Source organism: Ammospiza nelsoni, chromosome 5, assembly GCF_027579445.1.
Source record: "Ammospiza nelsoni isolate bAmmNel1 chromosome 5, bAmmNel1.pri, whole genome shotgun sequence".
In the NCBI taxonomy this organism is placed as follows: Eukaryota; Metazoa; Chordata; class Aves; order Passeriformes; family Passerellidae; genus Ammospiza; species Ammospiza nelsoni.
In genome coordinates, this window is record NC_080637.1 from 51819638 (window position 1) to 51845301 (window position 25664).

Genomic DNA, 25664 nt, shown 5'->3' on the forward strand with positions numbered 1-25664 from the left:
CCAGAGACTTGCAGTACCAAATCCAGAGCTCAGACTGTAATATTTCAGCTCAGATTGTGTTTGTTCCCCTTTATTCAAGTCAAAAACACAGACAGCAAATCAACCCTCCACCCCCCCCCCCCCCCCATTTGACTACTTGGAAAAAAAAAGTATCTTTAAAGTTTGATTTTTGACCTAAACATGTTCTTTGCAGTACATGAAGACCAGAATGTATGAGCAAAGTCACCAAAACCTGCACAGAAAAGCACTTTTGGCTGGCCCTTAGGCCTATGTACACTTTAGCCCCAGTGTCTTTCCTGCCCCCAGTCATCCGTGCAATAGGGTCATCCAATGTCTCATGGCTGAGTAAAATCCCAGAAAATCCTTTCACAGGGCTGCTTGGTGCACCGTCCCCCTGGGGAGAGGCTCTTGGTTGAAGGGTTGGGTTTCCACGGAGCATGCTGCTCCTCAGAGAGATGAGGAGCTCCTTTCAGGTCCTTGGTGCCTCTTGCCCTCATCCACTGGGCTGTGGCACCTCTCCTCCAGCATGGTGACCTGGCACCAGTGCCACCCATCATCCCAGCAGGTTTTTTCGAGGAGAGGAACCGCACAACTCCACGGAGGACATGAAGAGAAAGGCATCCCCAAAGCCCCCCCTGCCCCGTGTCCTGCTCTATGAGGAGCTGGCACAGATACTGCTCCTTTCCAGCCTGTGGGGTAGCAGCGAGCTGTACGGGGGCAGGACATTGAAGAGCAAGTATGGCTCTGGGAAGGGCAGCAGCTCCACGTGGTGGGGAGCGAAGGAGAGCATGCTGGGCAGCCAGGCAGTTGTCAGCTGTCCTTGCAGTGGTGAGTAGTATCCCATGGCAGGATAGGAAGCAGAGAGTTTTCTTGGCATCAAGCTAGGAGCCTTTCAAGAATAAAAGCATAGTCTCAGGTGAATCAATATGGACTTCTACTTAGATGAAATTTACAATCAACCTTATTTGTTTCCCTGGTGATCAGTAATTAAGAAGAAACGTTTAGAAAAACAGACTTCCTAAACCCCAGTGATGTGTTGTCACCCAGGACACAAAGCAAAATACTCTTTTTTCTAGCCTGTCAGGGAAAGAGCCTGTGTGGCAGCCTAAAAAATAACAGTCCTGGACTGCTAAAGTATAGGTCAAGGTACTGGTCAGCCTAACCAAGGCTGGATGTTGTAAAGAGATTCTGTCTCTAAATGGACATGACTTTGTGTCTGCCATTGTCTTAGGTCTTCCTCTCCAGGAAATTTCTGATTATAAAGACATTCTGAATCAAAGTATGATTTATAGGGAAGTGATTTAGAAGCAAAATGGGGAAGGACCCTACAAGAGACACCTCACAGAATATTTATGAAACAGGTTTAATTCTATGAAGAAATGTGTTACTTGATCAGTGGATTGATGGTGGGATTTTCTGTAATCACATAGCCAGTTGCTCCTTCTCTGGGATAGTCCCATGGCACTACTGGTGAAGTGATTACCTGGTGAAGGATAGCTGGCTCTCCCTCACTGGCTTTGACACAAAGTGTCCAATACTCACTGTGATATCTGACTTGGGAGCAGGAATGAAATCAACTTCTGTTAGATACTGAAGGCCACCGAAGTTGCTGAACTTTTCATGTTTCCTCCACTTTGCTCGCTGATTCTGGAACCAGATCTGGATAAAGGCAAGAAATAAAAGGTACAGAAATTAACAGAATATGAAGGAAGAACTTCTCACAGCCAACTACTTTCCCTAAACTCTGAGCATCAGAAAACACTGTGTCCAGCTCAGCAGAACCAAAGGCTGAATCTAAAGTAAACCACTGGGTTTGACAGAGCACTTTTCACACTTTACATAGCATATCGAAACTCTGGACCATGATACCCTGTTTTCTATTGTGGCACACAGAAGAAACAGGATCACCCTGTTCAAAGAAAGACAGTATTGCAGGTTTCCCAGGGCTCCCTGGAGAGAGCAGATCTTTCTGTGAACAAAGCTGTGCAGTGGTCAATGCACACAGCATTCTGTTTTCCCAAGGTGTGACATCTCATGACAGAGCTCTTCCACCCTGTTCCCAAGTGAATAGACTGAGAATAGATCCACCTAGATGTTTTGCTGGGCTGCAATAAAAGTGTGTCACCAGTGGAGATGTACTAACAGGGTTCTACCTATGTTTAGCTGGTAGCATTTGGAAATTCACATAAGGGACCTAAGTGAAAGACCCGCGGGGATCACTCAGCAATCTGAGTATGCTGTCAGCTGTCTCATTTGCACTGGAAAGCAGACAACTAATTTTCTCTAGGGAATTCCTTTCATCTGTCAGCTGATTTGACCAGTCTGCCTTCTGGCAGAGGCATAAGTGTATTTATTGTGCAGCTGCAGTTGTGCATCTTGCTGCACTGCCGTGAAAAGTTGAAGCCCCCTTCAATTGTTTGTAGCTTGCTAAGGGACTTGCTGTTTGAATGTAAGCAAGTGGTTCACATGAACACAAAGTGTTGGTTATTGAAGACAGGTGCTACTGAATGTAAATACATATGTATTTTAAGCCAAATAATGAGCAGCTCAGTTATTTCTGCATCTCACCCAAGAAGTAATGGGAATGTCAGGAGCCCTTTGCTATATTGCTGATAGTTAGCTGCTATATTGCTGATAGCTAGATGTATCTGGGGTTACTGAAAGGACAGTTTTGTTTATCTGGGTGTGCATGTGTCTGGAAACTGCTTAGTCTGTATGAACTTTTCCATTCCCTTTCTACCATGCAGGAGTTACATGGTGAAACAGCACCATTTAACACTCACAAAGTGATAGAGGGCAAAGGGGGCACTCCAGCCAACATTCAGTCTCTGAAGTGCTGCTTCTAAAACCTGCACATGGGATAAAGTTCTCACTTCATGGACTTACTTTATTTAACTAAAGGCAAAGATTTTAACACTTCTCAGACCAAACAGCTCTTTTTTTCCCCAACCAGCTCTCCAGCACCCTTACATCTAAAATGATTTCTTCATACCCAGCATGAGTCCTTTCAATTGTCTTTTAAACCTATTCCTCATGCTCTGTCTACATTTATCAACCAAATGCACAAAACCATAGACTACTCTTGGTTGGAATGCACCTTTTAAAGAAAATCTAGTTCCAACACTTCTGCTGTGGGCAGGGGCATATTTCACTAGACCAGGTTGCTCAAAGCCCCATTCAGCCTGACTTTGAACACTTCCAGTCATGGGACACCCACAATTTCTCTGGGCAATCTGTTCCAGTGTCTTGCCAATCTCACCATAAAGAATTTCTACCTCATACACAAAGTAAATCTACCTTCTTTCAGTTTAAAACTGTCACTAATAATCCCACCATAAAAAGATGAGTTTGGCAGTGTCTGTTTTCATAAACCAGTGCTGATAAGCATTAAATATGCTATCTTTTCTTTAACTCTCCATTAACAAAATATGCAGTTGTTTTCACAGTTTTTGCCAAAAACCAATGTTTGTCTGACAGGCCAGTCATTTTGGTTGTCCTGTTACCCTTTGAATACTGATACATTAGATTTCTTCAAGGCCCCTGGAATGGAATGTCTCTCATGCTCCAGAACTGATTAAATATCAACACTGATGACCTAAACTACATCTCAAGCAGCTTTTTCAGAACCACTGGAGGTAAGTTACTTAGATGTGTAGATTAAAAAATACCTGTCTGTAGCAGCTCCTGTTCAATATTATCCTTTTAGAAAGTGCTCCCTGACATATTTCCAAGGATAGAGCAGAAATTATGACTGAACATCTTTGCCATTTATGCATTATCCTTGACAGTCCTACTGTTTCTACAAAGTAACAGATCAATATAATTGATCACTTTGGGCTTTTTTTTCTTCTTAACTGACTTTTATTGAGTTTTTGATCTTTAATTTTTCTGACCAAAGCTTTGGCCTGCACCCTCCTGCTTTGCTTACTTATTTTTTATAATTTCTTGTTTCTCATGTTTACTCATACAGGATTCTTAATTTTTTATGTGTTAACACATGCAGTTATACAGTCTCATCTATCCCTTTACGATGTTTCACAGCAATCATAACTTTTTTTCCTGACTGGAGGACACAAGATTTTTTACAGTTTATGAAGGGTTTCATTTGGTTACCAAACGGTTGGTTGTTCACTTAATTTTTTGATAGTTGAGTTATATTTCTGAGGTGATTTAACTTACACAAAGCTTTGTGAAAACTATTTCAAAGTAGCAAGAGCATATGCAAATTCTCTGTATGCTGTTTGATTTGTGTGACAAATGCAGTCAATTGAAACTATAACTTGTAACTTGAACCTAAGTTACTGCTAATTTTTAGTTTTGTGGCTGATTTCCCTTTATCAGCCTGGATGAGGCCAAAGACAGAATTTCCTGTATCAAGTATAACACTGTCTGAATTGGGAATTTGCCATCTGCACTTCATACATGAGGGACTTTTTACTTCTATCATTTACATCTCAGGTTGATGTTTCCTGTAATAACTCATTTTTATTTTTCCCTATACAAATTATAAAAAAAATTTTTAAACAGAAAAATACCTTATTCTTTCATGTGATTCATTGTTCTGTGGAGAGCACTGACTGGCAGCTCAGCTTGTCTTTTATGCTGTTGGAAATGCATTGTTGGAGTACTGGTATTGCTGATGGGCATATTGTGGCAATGCAGGTCTAATTCTCCCTGTCACCTAATGATGAAGTAATATTATCATAGCTAGTCAATAGTCCCAGGCATGTCATAGTCAATAAACAGCTCTGTGTTGAACTTTGATTGTTAGAGAGGGATATATGCAAAGAAGTACACCAATGACTATAGATAGCATTGCAGCAAGTGCAGAAACTGCCTCATGCAAAAATCATCACTACAGTGCCTGGTAGGCAACACCAAATGCCAATACAGAGCGGTATGTATATTTTAATGTAGCAGATTTCCTATGCAGTAAGAATTTGGGGTCAATTTTAGCTCAGTCAGCAACATTATATTACAATTGAGGGAAACCAGATTAGTTTCTGTGCACTGAAATTATGGCCAGGGCATTTATAGCCTGTCCTATCGAAATACAGAACACTAAGAAGCACTTCCATTTTGGCAACTATTTTCATATGTTTTGAGACCCTGTGGAAGATGAATGTGGATGACAGTTTGTATTAGATGAATATTAACCTATAAATGGTTGATAAATGATCAATAAATATTTTCATAAATGGCTGCTCTGTCGCTACAGAGTCCAACAGGTTACTCATAACCATCTCTAACTCTTACTTGCTATGCATTTAGTATGCTTAGAGCTTCTGTTAACCCTTTGATTATTTCCATGTGGTTAGTCACAGCTGGGCGAAAAATACTTCTTCCCCTATTTGTAAAAAGAGTTCAGTGACAGTGGCCCTATCTGTAGGGTAAGAGAGAGGTCACGTACCTCATTAGCACTGCCACCCAGGCATAAACTATTAAGAATGCCCTCCAAGTAATGAATGAATTGCAGAGAATATAGCCTTTTGGAGACACACTGTACCTGAACTCTGGCTTCTGGGAGGTTTATCTTTGCTGCCAGTTGATTGCGAATATGGACATCTGGGTAGTGAGTCACTTGGAAAATTTTCTCCAGTTCCTGGAGCTGCTCAGCTGTGAACGTTGTCCGGATTCTTCGTTTCCCTTTCCTCTCAGCTGTGAAAAACAAGGAAAGATGTATTACTTTTTACAGGAAAAGGCTACAGGACCACAAGAAGATTCAGAGATGCAGCAGTTTCTGTATATTTCTCTACAGTTGGGATGGCATCTACAACTTCTTCTAGACGTGTACTTATCATAGGTGACTGGCTCCTGATATTCTCTAGCAGACAACATGAATGCAGTCCTTTATCATGAAAGGAATGAGTCAAAAGTGTCCACTTGTACTGCTAATTCCACTGATCCACTGCATGTCAACAGCAACAAATGCCTATGTATTTTAACATACTAACCCTGCAATGAGTTTGTCACCAAAGTCCTTGAGTGCTGGACCAACCACTGACCCCTAACTGACTGCTATTCTCTTCCCATACCATTCCTACAGCAGCAGGTATAGCCAGCAGTTTAACTCTGCTGTTGCAAAGAAAAGGTATTTTTCTGACTGTACTATTGTTGTGTGGGGACCTTCTAAGCAAGCTTAACCTAAGGAACTTAAGAATAAGGCCTTAAAGCCCATGCAGAAGTTTAGGTGCTGTGAATTCCAATGCTTCATTGCTTCACCTGCTGTGGTGTGATCACAAAAAGTGCTTCCCTAAACACTCCTACAGTGTTTTGAAAAGGCCCTCCTACACTAGGATATTTTATTTAGATCATAAACTCTGTATAGCACTTGATGTAAGTTAGAATGAAGTCTCAGTTGCTCTGAAATGATGCTGAAGAGGAAGAGGAAGAAGCAGCTGCAGAATGTGGAGTTCAGCCTCATCCCAAAGCTGGGATCTTCTCTGACGCACAAATGGAGTATCTCCAGCTGACACTGAGTGACCAGCACAAAAAGCCATACCCCAAGCATTATGAACCACAGGGTTTTTTCTACTGGGCTCAGAAAGCTGCATCTGATGGGTACATAAAAATTCTAATATTATTTTACTGACTGTGATGAGCTTGCTACTCAATGACCTGAAGTAATTCTCAATGAAACCATGTTGTTACAAAAAATTGCTTTTCTGTATGGCTGCTTTTGGTCTTCACAGTCTGATGACAACTAACAATTCATACTATGTAACTAGAGGCATACTCTTTCTAATGGGACCATCAACCACACAAAGTTAGCTTAACCCCTCAAAGAGACTTGCTACCTTTTCCCCCTTTTGTTCAGCCATTAGCATCCTTTGGAGGGCTAACACAGTGAAAAGGCAACTAAACACCTAGGCCAATATAAAGCGGGCTCTGTGCCAAGCAGAAAATGACATTTTTCATTCTGTAATCAAAACCTCATTGTGGCTCTGTTGACACAGAAAATAAGAATTAAAATATTCTGTTCATCAGCTTGGTAGGAAGGAGCCTGGACACAATACCATTGTGAATATTTCATCTTTTCTAAACCTTTTGGGGACTTTGAAAGAAAACCAGTCATGCAGGAATAACTGAGGAATGTCATTTATCATGACTGTCAATACTACCATGTCTCAGAAACAGCCTAATAAAGCTGATGTCCAACACAGTTAAATCCATATCATTAGACCTTCCATCAGCCTATCAAAGTACTACTCATTAAACTGCAGCACTGGCTTCAGTCTCAGAACAAAATGCTATTTCCACTGAATCTTGCTGGCACTATGGGAGCAGAGATTTGAAATGAGAAATATTTGTGCATGTTTATGCTGAAGGTATAAAGGGCACCTTCTCCTAAGAAGCTCTGATTACATTTACTTGAACCTTCTCAAAAGATTACTGCAAAGGGGGTTTATTGCTATATGCAAGAAAAGGGAAATATCAGTTCTGACAGTAGAAATATTAGGACACTACATCCCCTGCAGATAAGACAGTTCATAATGCTGTTTCTTGTTTGGAAGATTTTCACCTCCCATTTAATATTTGGCTTACTATATTCTGTCCTGCTGGCACCTGAGAAATGTCCAGGACTAGAGAATGTGGCTTCAGAGAGACATGTGAGTTTCTGGTGTCTCATACCAGCTTCTTGGATATGAAAATGACCCTTTTAACTTGGTGATGAACAAAAGAAACTCCCTATCAGTCCACTCTAAATCCTCCACATTTTTCTTTCTGGAAAGGTGAACTGTATTATAGACAAGACTCTTATGTAAGGGCAGGGATCTGCACAGTGCTGAGAAGTATCAGTCCGACTGAAACCAAACTTTGCAAAGCTGAAACTCATCACATTGAACAAAATACAGTTTGTATTTTGAGACTGAAGGAAAAACTTTGATTTTGACTATATATTTTAAAATTAAACTGCTAACAAAATAGACTCCTGTGAACTAATCAAGACTTTTGCCAGCAGGGAATATAGAAAACTGTATTTTTTCAATAAGTAATCAGTCATTCTATTTCTAATTTTTAAAAAAACTATTAAGAAATGCAAAAAATCTGGGACTCTGTGTTAACATTTTCTCTTGCAAGATCAAACTTTCTCTGACTGTAGCTTTGATAGTTCCCTTTGCCTTGGGACCTCAGCTTAGAGATCCCATAGCAAACAACAGCATTCAGAATTACAGTCTAATAAAGAATGTGGGTGGAAGATGTAAGACTAGGAAGTGTTGGAAGTGTAACTTTGGCTTTTCAAATGTGGCTCTAGAGTCTCTGGGGAAATAAGACTCTGTCTGAGTTTCCTGAGCTATTTTTTATGTAAAAGCTGGGGATATTCAAGTGTGCTTTTATGCTCCATGAAAGTCATTTGCAGGTTAGCTGGCTGTTGAAACCAAGCCTGAAAATACGAGGCAGCTAAATGTGTCAGCATTTTCAGATGCTTAGAGATACAGCTGTCTGTACATTGCCTTACTGTTGACACTGGAAGGGCCAGATTCTCCCCACTGATAAAGCAGGATAGCTCCTTTAAATTCGATATCAGGCTCATTTGTCCTTTGCAGATCTGCTTTATTATTAGGTCAGGCTTGAAGCAAATTCAAACATATGAACTTTGGAGGAATAGAGATTCTTCTTGAAGGTGTGCAGTGGAAGGATGAGATCAATGACTACAAGTTGCAGCAAGGGAAATTCTGGTTACATAATAGGTAAAAAATGTTTTCATAATGAGGGTAGTCTGATGTGGGGGCCGGGAGAGGCTGTGAAGTTTCAGTCCTTGCAGATACTCTGAACTTGACTGGTCAAAAGCCTAAGACACCTGATTTAAGCTGGCCCTGCTTAGATTTGGGGTTGGACAAGATAGTCTCCAGAGGCCTCTCACAACCTATTCTGTTATGTAATCTCTGACCTCCAAATAACCATATGAAGTAAAGGCCCCCATCATTCCTTCCCTAAAAATTAAGGAAGCTTAGGGCATTAAGGCCTTAAACTAAGCACAGCTCGAAGCATCTGACTTGCAATTGTTTACATACACAGTTTTAGCTTAGCATATTGCAGCTTATTTCCACTGTCCAGTATAACACAGTTTCAAGCAATCTGAGATATGAGCAAATCGATACTGATAACTACTTGTAAAAGTTTGTTAACATTGCAGTTTTTAAAGTAAAAGCTGCAGAGCTGCAATAATGCTATACTTGGGGCAAATTTCTTCTGGACTACATTCTGTAGTAGGCAAATAGCCTGTAGTACACCTTGCACTGCTGTTTCTTAGCTGCACATCTGAACCAGTTAGAAAAATGCTGCCTCAGGGAGATCTCTGCAACTGCACCCCCCATTAGCACTTACCCCAGTAGCAGCTAGGATTGTATCAAGCCTACTTTGGCCATACACTGGAGGGACAAGGAATTAAAAACACAGGAGAAGGGCTGGAAATCACTACTAGCACATATTTGCCTTGAAGTAGGTAACCCAGGGAGATGAAAACTGGTAGGATCACTTTATTTCACTGCAATCTTCTTTGTCATTTCTGGACAGACAGCCTCTCACAGTATGCCACAGACAGATCCAAAGATTCTGCATCTTCTTTGACAAGGAGAAAGCAGTTACATAAGCAAGCAAGTGGCTTTAGTTATATATCCTCAGAAATGTATTTTTCTCTGTGTAACAAAGTTGACTGTAACATTTTTTCTCAGAAAGAAACTCAGGTGTGTTGAAAAAGAGCCTCATCACATCTGGTTAAGTTCTGTTTCATCCTTTTTTGCCTTTTTCAGAGAAGTTCCTATCTCTCTCTCTCTTCTTTGTAATTCAGATATGTGGCTCCCCCAGCCATTTCCTTCTCGTGGCTTTTCTGAATGTTGTTTTTGTGTGGTGAGATTCTGCTCACTGCAGACAGCCCCACAGCAAAAACCTCCAGTTATTACAGGATAGCATCAGGACAAAACCTGCTTGTCTGTATAAGGGGATGTGCCCATGGCAGTCCCTCTCCTAGTTAAAGAGGTGGCTCATGGCTTTCAAAAGAGCTTAGCTGCAATATTTAGGCATGAGTATTGCAGTGTGGCTAATCTTTATTAAAGTGACTTTTCAACCTAAGAAGGACTGGCATAGCGAGTGAGACTGATCCTAATTGGATGGGTACAATGTGCTCCAGATAGAGCCTCCTGCTAGTGAAACAGCACATAGCACCCAGCTGCTGCCTGTTCAGGCATTGCCAAAGTTAATTCAGAGAAGCACAACTTGAACTTCTGAAGTCTTGACCTCTTCCCTTCAGTCCAAAACTCCTTCATGTAGAGTTGCTTCTACCCTAATGAGTACCATGCCCAATCACCTGACATCAAGACTGAAATGCAGACATCAAGGGGTGCGAGCCAAAAATACCAGGCTAGAAACCTGTTTAAGCAGGCTGTACAGTGGTGATCAGGGGAGTTTCTTAAGTCTGCTTGTCAGAGGAGTTGGCAAGGAGTAGACAGCATGTATGAAACCATTCACGTGGACAGTTTGTTGTGGGGGATCACGCTCACCATCAACCTTGAGCCCCTGGTGAATTTAACCTTTCTTGTCTGCCAGAAAAGTGATGACAGTGTTTATAAATGCTGCTGCCTGAAATGATGGTGTGCATAGCTCTGGCACAGCCAGTGGTCAGCACAGGATCTGAAGGATGAAGCAAACCATCACATCTATACCTAGTCCAAAGGGCCTGCACCTTCATGTACTCCTTCAGGCCCATGTGGATTTGGGGCAGATGCATGTATAGGCTCCCCATGCGGCTAAATCTCAAGCTTGACACTTGACACATTCATTTTAGTGAATGTTCACCATAGTCAAACCTCACCTTAAAAGCAGTGGCCAGCCTAAACCAATAACGGTTCTCACCAAAGAAAGCCAGTTCCCCACCACTCTCTGGTCCAAAACCCTTGTGAGAAACCAGTCATTTGCAACAGGGAAAAACCTGAGTTTATTGCAGGTTGCACAGAGAGCCTGCTTTTTCTTTATTCCTGCTCTTTGTGATCATTTTTACCTGCAAACATCTAGACACCAATCAGGAATGTTTATTCACATCCCTGCCTCTACTGTTTCTCCTTTAAGCATAAAAGGCTTGCTAAAAGAGTAGGTAAAAGACCTGCCCTCAGTTTCAAAGAACAGTAATAAACAGTATCATATCCCAGGGCTTTAATAAAAAGTTCTAGGACAATTTTGGAGAAGCCAATAAATACTCATTAAGGCCTTTGAAATAAACTAATCATGATGTGCCATCAGCTTTACAAGTGGTCACACCATACAGATTCGACTAGCAGGAGCAAATCAACCTCTGGGTCCTGTGGAATGTACCCTTTGTATCCAAAATTCCCTGGGAAGAAGGGACGGCTTGAGGAAAGCTTTGAATGTTAACATTTGCTTTAAATAAATAAAACTCCAAACCCAAAACCCATGAAGAAACAACACAAAAGGACTTTATGATAGTCCCCAGCTGCTAGCAGCTTTGCTTTATTCAGTGCTCACTTATACCAGTGAGACTTCTATGTGAATGGAGTTTGAAGGGTGAGAGTAAAGGATTCAGGTTTTCATTTAATATCCAGGGTGTCATTATAAACAGTCAGTCTTCAAAGACGGAGAAAAGAAAGAATCAGCCTGCAACAATACCTCAAGTAAACCCACCAAAACAAGGTCAATGGTCTGGGGCATTTCCAAGTGCATATAGAAGAACACTGCACTTTAGAGACAGAGGGCTGCAGGGACTATTCACACAGATAAACAAAAGGCTGGTAAGACAGTAATGGCAGCCAAATTATATATATGGGCATTTCTTTTTTCCTCCTGCTTTTCCTTTTCATTTAAAATTGTTGCCTTTTGTTCTGCAGGACAATGAGATGCTTGTGCCCTTTCTCACAGTCCCATTGGTGTAGTCTGGGCAGCTGATATTTATCTGGGATTGTGATTGCACAGTGCTTCATTGGCTCCTGGGTGTTTCAGAAGTGCATTAAGGTAAGTCAGCATATTGAGGAAAAGACTGTTCCATGAGAGATAAATCATGCTGTTTCACAGAGGTACAGGGATTTGACCATATTGTCCACAAATGAATAGTACAAGTGAATTTATGACTTCAGAGAAAATATAAACATTGAGCTAAGGATGTCTGCAAATGGCATCAGTACAGAGGGAACATGACTTATACTGGACTTCCTCCAGAACTGAGATTATCTCTATACTTTCTGTTGTCTTTACAAAAACTGCCACCAAAATTCATCAATATGCTTTGGGATCACAGATGCTATCATGACAATAAAACAATTAGATTAATAAAAAGATCCCTGAGCTCACAGTCAGCAATGTGCAGAAGATTTTTGCTATGGAAATATTTGGGTGATGTTGACTCATTAGGGCAGCCTCCTCTACAGCAAATAATGAAGACTTGAGCTGCAGGAAATAACATGAACCTCTGAACCACATGTGGTTCACAGCCTGAAGCCCTCAGTTTCTGGTGGAATTAGGAGCCAGCTCTGTTTATTGAAGCATGATCTATGCAGTCCTTCAATTACTGCCCAGAGAAGAAATCCCACAGGACCAGACATCCACTGGTGCCTGAAGGTGATGCTGCTACCTGGCTTCTCCAAGGCAGCAGCTGCTCCTTTGCTTGAGCAGGAGACTGGAACCATGATCTGTGTGCAATGTAGGGCACAGTCATGCACTGCCTTTGGATATAGTTACAGTGCACACCTACCCAATGTATACAATCAAACCCAGCATGTGTAAAAGACTCATTGCAAAATGATTGCCCAGGAGGATCCAAACTAGGCTGGGATCTTGTACTTGGCAATCTCCACCAGGAGCTGCTGCAGGTAGGCAGGTCAGGCAGGCATGGGGGTGTGTTATCCTCTCAGGCTCCAGTGCTCTACTCTTCTGGACTGGCAAGCTGAGTCCCAGGGAGGTCAGGGCAGAGAGAAGTAAAGCAAAGCGGGAGCTCAGGATTTGGGTTTACATAGACAGGTGCTGAGAGGGTGACCAACAACCACAAGAGTTTTCCCCGCTTGCTCTGGTGTTTTGAATCCCTTGGCAGCGATGGTGGTTGTGCATGGCAAAGGGGCTGCAATGACTCATCTCACAGAAGCTGGCCCAAACAGAGTCTCTACCTGCAGCTTCAAAGTAAGGCCTTCTTTCAAATGATCTCCTTCTAAAACAGATTTTATCAAAGCTGTTTCTCCTTCTAAAATGGGCTTTATCAATGCTGCTTTCCAAGAATCCAGGTTTTCTGAAAAGGCTCTGCTGAGCTTTCCATGCAGAAGGCCACAGGTGAAGGCATACAGCATTCTGAATGAAGGCACCCAAATTCAAATAGGGGTTTAGCAAAACTAAATGCCAGTGTCAGCATGTCTCTAGCATATGAGGCCTCTTCTTTTTTTGCTTACAGGGCAGCCTCTAAGTTCAAAGTACAAGAGGCATTGCTTCCTGCAGTGGTTTGTGATAAGGACATAAATCTATTTAGCTTAAATGACACTGCATTTCTAAACCGCTTAGTGGCAGAAGCCATTTTGTGGTGAAAAGAAAAATTTTAGGGAACTGTTACAGAGTTTCCTGGAAATATGCTCCAAATCCCATACTCAAGGTCACAGTTGGGGTGATCTTGTTATCTCAGACCACATGCCCATGAAGGAGGCTGTTGTTGAAGTCTCCTCACCTTTCTCCTCCCATACAAAATAGCACCAAAGCCCAGCTCTCCTGCCTCCAAGGTGATTGTATAGCATGCCTGATTTCTTCTATTCCCTGACAACTAAACAGATGTGTGTGTCTAGACAGACCCAGGGCCCTTCCTCACAAACCATCAATAGATGTGTGCTAACAGAGAGAGGGGAGGGAATGCCCCACGAAGGGTTTCTGATGTCTTTCCACATCAGAAAGGTCTCCTGCTGCTGAGGTTGGTGATGTTCCTCTGAGTGCTTACAGCGATTGTTGGTGTGGGTGTGAGGGAGGTCCTGGGGACACCTCCAGGGATACACTGTGGGCATTTGGGACTGCCAAGGTGCCTTCTCAGAGGACCCGTAACTGACCTGTAGCTGCCATGCCAAAAGCAGGTCTGAAGCCCCCCACAGCTGACAGGTGCATAAACAGAAGTTCATTTGCTATCAGTTGGACTACAGACTGCTTCCAGGGATGCTGCAGTCTACCCTTCCTGCAGGTGTTGTTGCTGACTTTGTCTGAGAAAGATGATACCTGCCACAGCCAGAGGCAGGAGAAAATGAACCACCAGCTCTTCCCTGTACTGTCAAGTGGAAGAAGGAGGCTGAAACTTGAGATACAGGAAAGTATTTTAAACCCAGGCCTCCAGCTCTCTGCTAGGAACGATGTAGTGTATGAACAGGATCCGAAACATCATTGTTTGCACACTACAGGGAAAACGTCAATCCCACGCTTTAGGATTATCCCTCCTTCTCCAGCCAGCTTCTATCAAAGGCTCAGCAACTGCAGGAACCAGTAGCCTAGGAAATTGCAGATCATTAAACCTCTGCTTGGTTTCAAAACCTCACTGTGACCAGGGAACAGAGGGATTTTGTTTAAAATGCCTTTAAAATACACGCTGCCATTGAAGGGGGCTGCTCATGTTGGCTCTGTTTTGTGCAAATAATTGCAGGCTACCTCCCCTGCTTTACTGATGAGGCTGGCTAAGTGCCAAGTCAGGATAGTCACCTCCCAGCTATGGTGTGATCCTCCTGGCTGGAGACTCCCTCATATAGAGAATATGTGAATATTCTACTTTTATATTCAGAGGCAACTCTGAGAGCCAGATGCATACAGCCCTGGCTCTTCTATGAGGAGGCCACATGATTTAGCCCTTCTGTCATGAGCTGTGTGCAGCTTACACGGCAGAGGAAAGCTAAAATTTCCAGTTATCTTACAAGGCTTCTCCCTGCATCAATACTGATGGCTGTCTCGTGCAGGAGGAGGAGGTGACAGCAGCTTGTCACAAGACTCATGTATACCTTGGCAGCAGTGGCAGAAAAAAGGATTTTCTTTCAAATGTATTTCACAGAAAGCGTTCCTTCTCCTGCCAGCTTGCAGAGTATGGAGCAAGGATGATGAGTGAATCTCAGAAAAGCCAGCTGAGTAACCCCATATCTGCCATCTTCAATGGACTTAAATGAAATGCCTCCTTTTCCCTGGAGTAAATAATAAGAGACTATGCAAAAACATCTTTCTGCTGCTGCTGCAAACTTGTTTTCTGGAGTATAGTATGAATGTCTGTATTTACTTTTCCTCAAACACAAAGAACATAGAGAAATTTCTGTCACATGCTGCCAATTAATTCCTGTCTGCTAGGAACTAGTCTCGTTCAGGTACCACATATCCTGCTTAGCCTAAAGTCCCTGTGCAACATATTGGAAAAGGATATTGGTATTGTCCAGTGCTTTGGCTAGGAGATAGACCACTATTTACCAATGTTCACAACTAATTAAATTTGCAGGTTCACCAACATGGCCAGCATTGACAATTGTGCGTGACCCATCCTGCCAGATCTACTGCCTGTCGCCAGTTTGCCTGTGTGCATGCTGCTGACCTCTTCATCACCTCTACAGTGGGTCCAAGGTGTACAGAACACAGTGAGCTGACTCAGCTTATTCACCAGCCTCTCTCCCCACGTTGTGCAATGCACATTTTCAGGAAATGGGCGTTCCACAACCCTGGCAGTGAGGCTCAGAACGTGGCAGCTCCTCACGACCGAAGCAGGAGGGCAACAAACACCCAAAACAGTCCCTACCACTAACACTGGTAGAGTTGGTAAGACTGAGCTGGAACTTTGGCTCAAATAGTGGCTTTTGATGGCAAGAATGAAGAACTGTCTCTGTGACTCATCCAAGAGCTATGACCAACTCCTGTGACTCAGCCAATGGAAACACTCGTGCTGGCTGTCGCTTGGTATCACCATATACATAACTGTAAGATAACAGCTGTGTTTTGGGGCATTGAAGGGGAAAGTCTGGATACAGAGGCACTCACCATGAAGGGAATGGTCCACTGGGAAACCACATAGCTGATCTTCCTCATGTTTTCTTTTGCCTTCCAGACGTTCACGTCCTGTGTCCTCACCCAGGAAGGACACTGGGTTGGCAGTAGGTCTTCTCTTGCAGTGAGTTGCCTGCACTCTCCTTGCTTTGGCCACGGGTGTAGCACACATGGTGGGAAGAAGGATTTTGGCTGAAGGTAAGTCACAGTCAGACTGACTCTGGCTGCTGGAATCTGTGAAGGACACAGCACAAGACAGCTTTGAATAAAGCAGCCACCACCATTCAGCACACCTTCCAGTTTATGTGAAAAAAGTGGTCTGGATATTGTGCCATTCAAACCTGGTCATACTTAAAATGGCCCTAATCCTTCTGTGCTGTACTTCAATGCCAAGATTACCCCATGTTGCACATACAGGACCTTGGTGAATTTGACCCCCAAATCTTCCCTGTTTTCTGCTTCCTTCCACCTTAAAACTTTCAATGGTCCTTAGAGATTTTTTAAAAAGGACTGTAAAAAATAAGGAGACATAACCAAAAGATTGAGAAATCCAAGCTTCCCTGTCAGTATCCAAATTAGTGGCTGCCTTTTTGGAAGAACTTGGAAGCAAAGTGGATACTGAGCTGCTCTGAAAATCTGTCAACAAGATTGCCATGGAATTTGCTGGATGCCAAATGCTTTTAAAAGTCTGGTCCTTTCTTAAATGTCCCTGTAGGTACATTTACCCTATAGGAAAATGGGCCAATGAATAGGCTAAAAGTCAGTGTCTTCCCTAATTCAGGTCCCTATGTCCTTGATTCTCCATCTGGGCTGTCTGCTCTTCTGATTTCGGCATTGGACAATTCTAAAGGCAGCCTTTGCCCAGGCAGTCAACATTTCCCCTCTGCCTTTGTGACAAGTAATGCTGGTGATATCTAGAAAGGTACTGACAGCCAGCTCATCTTTGTGAAATCACCTGCACGCTTTTGTTGACAGGACAAACAGGAGAAGCGTGTGTTGGCCTATTTTCACTAAGTACAGCTGTAACATTAACTTAGATTTGAGCATGGACATTATAAACAAACTGCAGTAACTTCAGCAGCAACCAGTGATGTCATGTGCTAGGACACCTGACCCCAAGTGCTGAGGAAATTGGCCCCAGAAGCCACAATCTTTCTTCAGCTATGGTGTTGCCTTATTACCTCAATTGTGTACTGGGGCACCACAAAGATCTTCCAGATGACTTCTCTGCCCTCATGAATGTAGTATGAGTTCTTACTCCTCCTTATGAATGTAAGCAGACCTTGCAAAGCCATGCACTGAAACAAAACACGCTGGGAAGCCTCGAGGTTTACAGCAGTGGGCTGTCTGTGGCTGTCAGCATCCCAAGAGAATTACACAAATACCCCACTCTCCACCTCCCTTTTCTGTATTACAGCCTTGCCATAAACCCTGGTCCTGAATGTTTGATGTGCTGCCTTTGGTAGCTGCAATCATGGCTCAATTGTCTCTTCAGAGACAAGACATCTGTGTCTGTGCTGCTTTAATGGCAAACCCAGAATTTACTCTAGTTCTCCTCCCCACCTGTATTCTTTGCTTGGAAAGCCAGAGTAAAAAGCAACACATAAGCATAATGTACACATTTTGGAATTTAGGTTTCATGGTTTGAATGGCCTGGGAGCAAACATGACAGTACAGGTTTGTCTGCTATTATTGCTGAAGAACATTAAAATCCTAATGCAATAATGGACTGCACTCCTGAGCAGTCTCCCACATCTCGACTCTGGAGTTTATATCTTTGTTGTCATGTCTGGCATTGGCAAAATATCTAAGTTTTTAGACTTGTTAGAGATTTATTTTCTCAAACAAACAAGTTCTATTTGAAAGCAGCATTGGAGCAATGACAATTACAACATCTGGAGACAAAGTATCTAATTCTGATTCTGCCCTCACTAAGAGCTCACACAATAGGAGTTTTATACACGGTTGACACCTCCATGAAGAAAGCGAAGTTATAAGAGCTCCAAAAATTAGCCAAAGTCTAATTTCAATAAGGAATAATTGTTAAAATGTTATCTAAAATATCACCAATCTGCGTAACGCTCTTAACAAAATTATATGTGTACAGTCATGTGGACCTTAAAAATCTGGCCCACCTTAGCATTTGAGGCACATTGTGCAAAACGGAACTAATTTTATTCCTTTAGTATCAACTAACTTTGAGTTTTCTGGAGAGAAAACAGGTGAGGTTTTGAATAATATTTGTGGCATAAAGGAGAAGGATAGACCTGGGAATAGTCACTAGCATGAGGCAGGGGTTAAACAACAGATGATCAGATGGTATCAGTACTGGCATAGGTTCCTAGCCCAGGACTTCTATCTTAGTCTCCCAACCCTAAATTAAGGACTAGCTGCACTCCTTTGCTAGATATGATGCCGTGAAAATTCATGTGTTACAAAAGTGATGATGCTTATATGCTACAGTAATGAAAAAAAGGTGCTCTTATGGGGAGTGATTAAAGTTTTTAAGGAATGACATTAGCATTTCCTAAATTAGAGAAGACTTTTCACAGGTCTTTATTCTTTATTTAAGACTTTGCTCCCCAGTATTTTTCCTGAGATGCTCACACACCCCAGCGATGAGTACAAATCACGTATGAGCACGGACAGAGCAATTACCGACTGAGGCAGAAAGAAGAGGGAAGAAATGGAAGACAGTCCTAGGCAGATTGGAAAATGCCAATGTCTCTGTGAACTGGTGAAAAGGAGTGGGAGGATCTGTTGTTTGAGATCAAAGAAGTATGAACCTCAAAGTATGAGCCTCTGAATTAATCAGGAGGCTAAGATTGAAGGCTAAGATTTTCAGGAGGATAAGATTGAAGGCAGAGTTTAATAATACTGAGTTTACAGCACATAGCTGAGAGTTGGAGCCCCAATCCTGTTTGCATTGCAACCTTCTCTGGTGTTTGTTGTTCTGACCAAGTAAAAAGCCTGCCTAAAGTGGTTGCTCTTAAGGTCAGCTCGAATTTTTTTGGTACACATTCATGTGACTCCAGCAAGAGCTCTGAAAATCAGCTATAAACTGACACGGGGCAAAACTTCCTCCAGAGAATGTACTTTTCTTTTTTTTTTCCCCCCCCCCAGAGTAGGCAATGACGTTTCAGCCCAGCACAACATGAGATACTTGTTACTGCCATGCACAGAAATTACTTTGACTTGTTGCTCAAAATGGTCTTTTTTCTTGACTTTCAGTTGCATAGGAAAGGATGGACAATTTCAGGCAAGGTAGTAGGGTTTCACTTTGAAAGCAGAGGTTACTTCAGATAATCTAAGTTTCAGTTAAGCCTTGTTGTGCAATCACTGCAGACAGACCTGAGGAGGCACAAGGTTTATGATTTTAGGGTCTTACTAACACTGTGAACAGGGAAGAGTCTAAATGGAAGCATATTTGTATTGTGGGGTTTTTTTCTATTTCCTCTACATATTTTTCTTTCCTTCCTATTTTTTTGCTTTCCAGGTTTATTGGTTTTCCTTGCAATAGGTGGGATGAATTGGTCTTATTGACCAGATGGTATCTGTTCAGTTAGATTCCTTCAGTTTGTTTCCTCTTTAGTGATAAAGATGGGTGGAGTGCTGCTAAAGGTGAACAATCACCATATTGACGTTTGTGTATGAAGTGGTGGTTGTATTCCTATTAATTTGCATATCCTTAACATGATGGAGGATAACACAAGGCAGAATGACGGAATTACCATATCTGTTATTGCATTCACTATTAATTTCCCAGGTGTAACACTCTCATCCCAAGTTTTCCCTGACTTGACAAAGGATCTCCTGTTGGTGAAACCTCACTGGCAGAAAACAGGGGAGTAATGAACAATCAATTCAGATGTAATTTCAAGTACATTAAAATCAGGTTCCCAGGAATTTCAGAACAATCTTTTTTTCTGAAATAGGTCTGATATTCTTCTGTGTTTTAAATGAAAGAGTTGGCAAAAGGGAGGAAATCAGCACTCACTGGGTGTTTAATTGTGTTCCTTGCAAAGGCCATGGTTACCCTTTCAAGCACTGTGACAAAAGGTTGAGAGGAAAAGCACAGACTGCATACTAAAATGGCTTCTTGTCCATTATTTATTTTTTTTTAATTTGGTAAGACTCTTTCAATTATTTCAACAGCTTCAATAACTGCAGCTCCAGGTCCTCTAGCTGTTGTGTGTGTACAGTGAACTCCGCTATGACTAACGCTGCAACTGGAAAGCCAAATGCTTCAGAGAACACTCCTTATTCCAAGTCCCACTGGAATTACACTCACAAAAACATATGAACTCAGGAGTCAGGCCTAGAGATCTTCCCATACCACTCTGTGAGAGGCTTGCACTGTACATCACAACGTCCTTGTTGTCAGAGACTCAGAATAATTTGTTAGAAGCAACTTCTAGAAGTCATCTGATCCAGCACCCATGAGTTTTCTTGGGAATCTTGGTTTGCACCCGTCATTTAGAATCACAGGTTGGAAAAGACCTTTAAAATAACTGAGTCCAAACATCAGACCACCAAGTCCAACCATTTCTGACATTCTCCATCTTCTGCTCTCCTGGTCCTACCCATCTCCTCAGCAGACTCCAGGACAAGTGTGATCTTGGTACTGAGACTGTCTACATCAGATGGTAATTTCTGGCCTCAGTATTTACCTTACAGTAGCCCATGTGGTGTCATATGGATCTTCCTGTCTCACAAATGAATCATAGCTCTGGTCAGAAAAATACCATAGAGGTTTGTGGGGAATGTTCTTAAAAACCTTAGTAAGATATAACTAACCCCTGACCTGTAGTACTTCCTTCTTTGCTGCTGCTGAACTGTTATGAGAAAGCAGCTGGATTTGTGTCCCATCCTGGAATTTCCAGCAAATTCCCTAGCTCATTTCAGTTCCCTGACCTTGGCCAGCACTGAGCCATACCAGATGTGGCTGATTATTTACACATTTTTTTTAATGACAGTGTTATATGGCATGAAGCTGAATGACTTAGATGGTATACAACAATTATCCCAAGATGTACAGCACAGGGTATTGCACTTCTGAAATAAATATAATTTATCTGAATAAATCACAGTTCTGCTCAGAAAGCAAAGGGTAATAAATTTAGGTACCACATTCTTAGGTAAATAGTGAAAAGGTTTTGTTTTCTTTTTTTTTTTTTTAATTCCTTGATCAATTGCAAAAACAAAGTACAAAAACATTCTGGAAGATTTCTACAGCTTTCCTGTTCTCCCACTTCCAGCAACAATTAAATGAATCTTCACATATATATACTGTTTTCATTAGTTAATATTCTACCTTCCCTTAAGTTTATGAAGCCAGCCTTTCTTTCTAGCAGGGGAGAGGAGAGTGACTATATTCTCCTGCTACAGCTAGAGTCTCTGGTGTGAAGAGAGTGAAGAAAAGTCAAAGGCAAGGCCTGATGGTTCTGCCTGCATTGCTTTCAAGATGGAAAACTGACTGTATGCTCAGGTGGAGCAACGTGGGCTGAGGCTGCACTGGCAGGGCAGTAGTGCAGGAGCCCACCACGTCCTGCATGCAGACCTGTCAGACCCTCGAACTTGCAGTGGCCAAGACACACTTAGCTGAGACACAGTGAAACTGGGCTTCAACATATTGATTGTGAAAAAGGCTTAATACAAAAAGGTCCTGTCTGAGTTCCCCGAGAACACTCTCATGCTGTTGAAATGCAGTTCTGTGGCCCATGCTGTGAACAAGCACTGACTGAATTTTCAGTGGTGTTATTTGTCTCACTTTGGATCCAGTGGCACAAAGTGACTGCCATGGGCCCTCAGGAGAGGATTTTCAGCTCACAAAACCACACTGCCAGAGCGCACTGCAGCATTTCTCCCCCTTCACAACCCTTGACACATGGGCCCTACTCCACCAGCAGCAGCCTCAGCCACGTCCATTTCCACCTCTACAAACTACCAAGTTCTTGCATCTTTCAGGACTGGTTGTCCAGTTCCAGTTGGCAAAAGCAGCTCAAGGAAACCTCCAAATGCTCCAGTCCTCCAATAGTACCAGTGGCAAAACAGGCAAGCAACATTTGCCAAAGCCTTCAGCAACCTCATTTTGTCTTTGGAACAGCTTTTTCTTTGAGCAGATGACCTGGAGAGGTCCCCCCAAACCTCAGTTATCCTATGGTTCTGGGAAAAAGCAGCAAAATGCCATCTCTCTTTCCCAAACACAAGTTTCCATGGAAAGCTCCAGTTACTGGCACAAAGGCAGCAGTGGTACATTCAGCCCCAGTGCTGTGAGGTGAGCCACACAGTGAGGAGATGAGTTCTCCTGTGTCACAGATACACAAAAAGAAGTCCAAGTCTTGTGCAGAGCACGACTAAGAGTCAGTGTTAGGGTGCCTGAGTCCAACCCCAGTAACTCAAGTTACAGTAGTGAGTAGTTCCCCTCACCCTCAGGTCTTGTTGGCTTTCTATGAGAATAGGCAATAGTTTCTTGGACTGACGGGCTTTTGGAGAAAGACTCTCCCTTACTAAAGGGCGGCTCATCCAGTGTCCTGGGAAATGGGGTCCTAATCCATGAAAATATCACTCTATATTACAAAAAATAAAGTGTAGCATTAAACGTTATTGAAAGAAGTTGAGTTACAGGTGAGTAAAAATTTTGTGCCAAAAGTACAGGTCATTTTTTTGTTTAAGTACATCTGCTTGTATCTATTTCTTATGAAAAATGCAGATTTAAAAAGATTAAAAAATATTTAATCCAGAAAATGTTGGATGTTGTCCTTTGTTTAACAAAAGAAGGGGACAACTTCTGTGGGGGTAAAAGTTCACTCAAGGCCAGAGTAACTAAACTGTGAAAACTGAAGTCAAAAAGTCTAATGCACTTGCTGGTTTGCCAAGATCAAAGTTATGCAAGTTTTTCTCCTAGATGTTTTCATTTATTTCATGAAAGAACCTAGTGTCCATGATGATAAAAAGAAATTCTTAAACATATATGCTTTCTCTTATTCTAGCAATTGGGTTCTAACACTCCGGTAGCTACCATTACCCTTACAGATCATTTCTCCCGCTTGAGGGTGAGTGGTCAAATTTATCAGAAAAGAATGCTGATATAAGATTCGGCTGTAATTCCAGACAACTGTCAATTCCTGGTGTAAGTAAAACTCAAAAAATTTTGTTAAGTTGCAGCAGTCTTAGGCTCACTTTCTGAGTCTGAATACCTGCTCTTACGGCACACATTTATCTTTTCCCCCCTACTAGATAACAAGAGTATATTTTTTAAAAGGAAAGCTGCTGTATTTTTTACAATAAGCACTCTTCACTGAAGAGAGCAACCTGAAATAACTTCTCAGGTTGCATACTCACCTCTCCAATGACATTGAGGCTTTACAATGTACCAAACCCCAGAGTCCAATCTACTGCGAGGTTGAAAGCAAATTATTTTTAAAATATTATTTCTGCGTATATAATGAACGATTTGTACCTGATAAGGGAAATCCTAAATTCCTATAAAAGTTAAAGAATTAAAATTCTAGATGACTGAACCTGACAGCCTTTGGGACCAAAAAGCAAGAAACATTTTCATTCCATTTTATGACTGGTACATACCGAAGGCCACTGGCGACCCTGCTTTTAGGGACGGAGGTCTCTCAGCGTAGCTGCTTCTTTTCCTGGTGTCACTGCTCGGGACAGTGCTGGCAGAAGGCTTCTTTAGGATTTCCTCAATGGAAAAGGACAGGCCGGGCTTCCTCTGTCCAGCAGCCACCCGCGGGTCCGTCATGTTCCCGGCCCGGCGGCGGCGGCCCGCAGAGCGCTGCCGTGCTGCCCGGGCTGGCGGAGCAGGCCGCGGGACGCGCGGCGGGGACGGGGCCCGGCCCTCCGCACCCATGCCCGGGTCACCCCGGGGCGCGGGGAGGAGAAAGAAGCCACCCGCGGCTCAGCGCACACGCCTGCCCTCGCCGCCGAGCGCCCCGGCACCAGCACCTGCGGTGGTAGGAGTGAAGTGGGGGTTGAAAGTCTTACCGACCCCACCCACTGCTGAGCTTTCCCCCTGCTCCGTGTTTACGGAGCTCCGAACTCTCCATGGCCGTTCCAGGAGGAGGTGTGCTCCCTGCAGAACCAGGAGAAAAATGCCCTGGGAAGGGCTGCCTCTTGTTGGTAAATGTTGTTTGTGGGGTAGTTATCTTCCTTTTCTGCTTTCAGCCTGAAACCTCCAAAAAGCTCACTGGATTTGTACCATTATGGAGTTAAGGAAATAATTGGCAGGACAAATACTTGACCCTCGGGCCATTAACTGGCAAGAGAGACAACCTGTAAACTTCTCTCGCATACAAGGAGGTGTCACATATGAAAAGCTTCCTCATCAGCAGTTCCCAGGTTTTCCTTCAACCATCCCTCCTAGCCATCAGCTTTGGTTCAGATTCTCTTTTCTTCTTTTGTGAAAACCCTTTGAACTTTCCAAGCAGGTGCTTTTCAACATCATGCCATCTTATCAGTCACAAGAGAAAAAGAGATGGTCCTTGCAACACGTGTAGGAGCAGGAATTAGTGCCTTCTACCCCCACCTATACTTGTAAAGAGAAGACATTATTTTCTTTCCATCCTGAGCTATGAGGCAAGCTAGCTTGATAATCATCCTACCAGTTGCTTAAGCCTCCCAATTAGGCATCGAGCACAGCGGGAGATTTCCCGGTTAATGAGGGTGAATACCTGTGATTCCTCTCCTGAGCCACTTCTATCTTCTTGTTAATTTTTATTTTGGGAAGAATGTGGTTAGATACACTCCTGTTCCTTCTCTCTCCCTCCCCCCAGGGGCATTTCTTGCCTTCTTCTGGGATTGCCCCTCACCTTTTAAACTGCTATGGTCGTTTCTCCCTTTCCTGCTGGCTCTTCTCTGTGCCTTCCTTATCAGGCTCTTATAATTGTATTGGCAGTCCCTGCCTTATTTGTCCAGCGAACTGACAATTCTTGAGCTGATATCCCATCGTATGACCTTTTCATGGAGTGGAGACCAAAATTACTGTATAACCAGGGGGCAATAAACCACACCTGATAAGATGAAAGGCTTTCGGCTTTTTCCAGATTCTAGGTACTGGAAAAACAGTGGGGGCTGATGAGGAAAGAACAATGGAAGAGGTTCAAAATGATGCAGCAGTGATGAAGAATATTTAATTATCTGATTTTATGAACCAAACTTCTCCCTAGGCGACAGGATAGACCAGTGAGTGTCTTTCACACTGACAACACACGTGCCCTAGAGTGGGAAGTGTTTTCATTTGTTCCCTTCGCATCCCTCTGCTGTTTCCATAAAGGAGGATCTTGTGCCTTCCTGGTTGTGTGATGAGGTGGCAGCTGTTGTGTGGGTGCAAAAGTTCTTGTGGCCCTCTCCATGAAGCAGGGAACACCCTCCTGTTTCAATCCCTGCACTGGAGGAATGTCTCTCTAGCCAAGCTTTGTCCTCTCCAGCCTTGCTGCCAGGCTGTGATCCCGGCTGGGCACACAAAGAGGGATGTGTCCCCCTTCTTTGCTTAGAGAGAGAGCGGGTAATTTATGGGCTGAGAACAGGTGAGCGTGCTGTGTGTATGCAGAGAGAAAGGAAAGAAAGGAGCTCTGAATCCGTATCCTGGATTAAAAGTGCCTATTTAATAAGAGGGTTTCCCTTTTTTCCTTGTGATTCCTGATTCAAAACCCATGAAAAAGCACAAGGAGAAA

General features: G+C 42.8%; 1 protein-coding gene across 1 annotated transcript; it reads right to left on the reverse strand.

Moving 5' to 3' along the window:
* Positions 1 to 652: 652 nt before the first annotated feature.
* ISX (intestine specific homeobox) lies at positions 653 to 23734 on the reverse strand. Its single transcript, XM_059472576.1, has 5 exons — positions 23563 to 23734; positions 15970 to 16209; positions 5507 to 5658; positions 1543 to 1659; positions 653 to 889 (listed from the first exon to the last, which is right to left on the reverse strand). The coding sequence occupies exons 1-5, from the start codon at positions 23732 to 23734 to the stop codon at positions 653 to 655; spliced, it is 918 nt and encodes a 305-aa protein (XP_059328559.1).
* Between the last annotated feature and the right edge of the window lie 1930 nt (positions 23735 to 25664).

Bases quoted from the DNA above. Each gene is read 5' to 3' on its own strand.
- ISX (XM_059472576.1), bottom strand. From the start codon at position 23,734: ATGACGGACCCGCGGGTGGCTGCTGGACAGAGGAAGCCCGGCCTGTCC. The intron at 5,659-15,969 runs GTGAGTGCCTCT...TGTTTTTCACAG, and splicing joins AGTGGACCATTCCCTTCATG to CTGAGAGGAAAGGGAAACGA. The intron at 1,660-5,506 runs GTACAGTGTGTC...GCCTTTATCCAG, and splicing joins TCCCAGAAGCCAGAGTTCAG to ATCTGGTTCCAGAATCAGCG.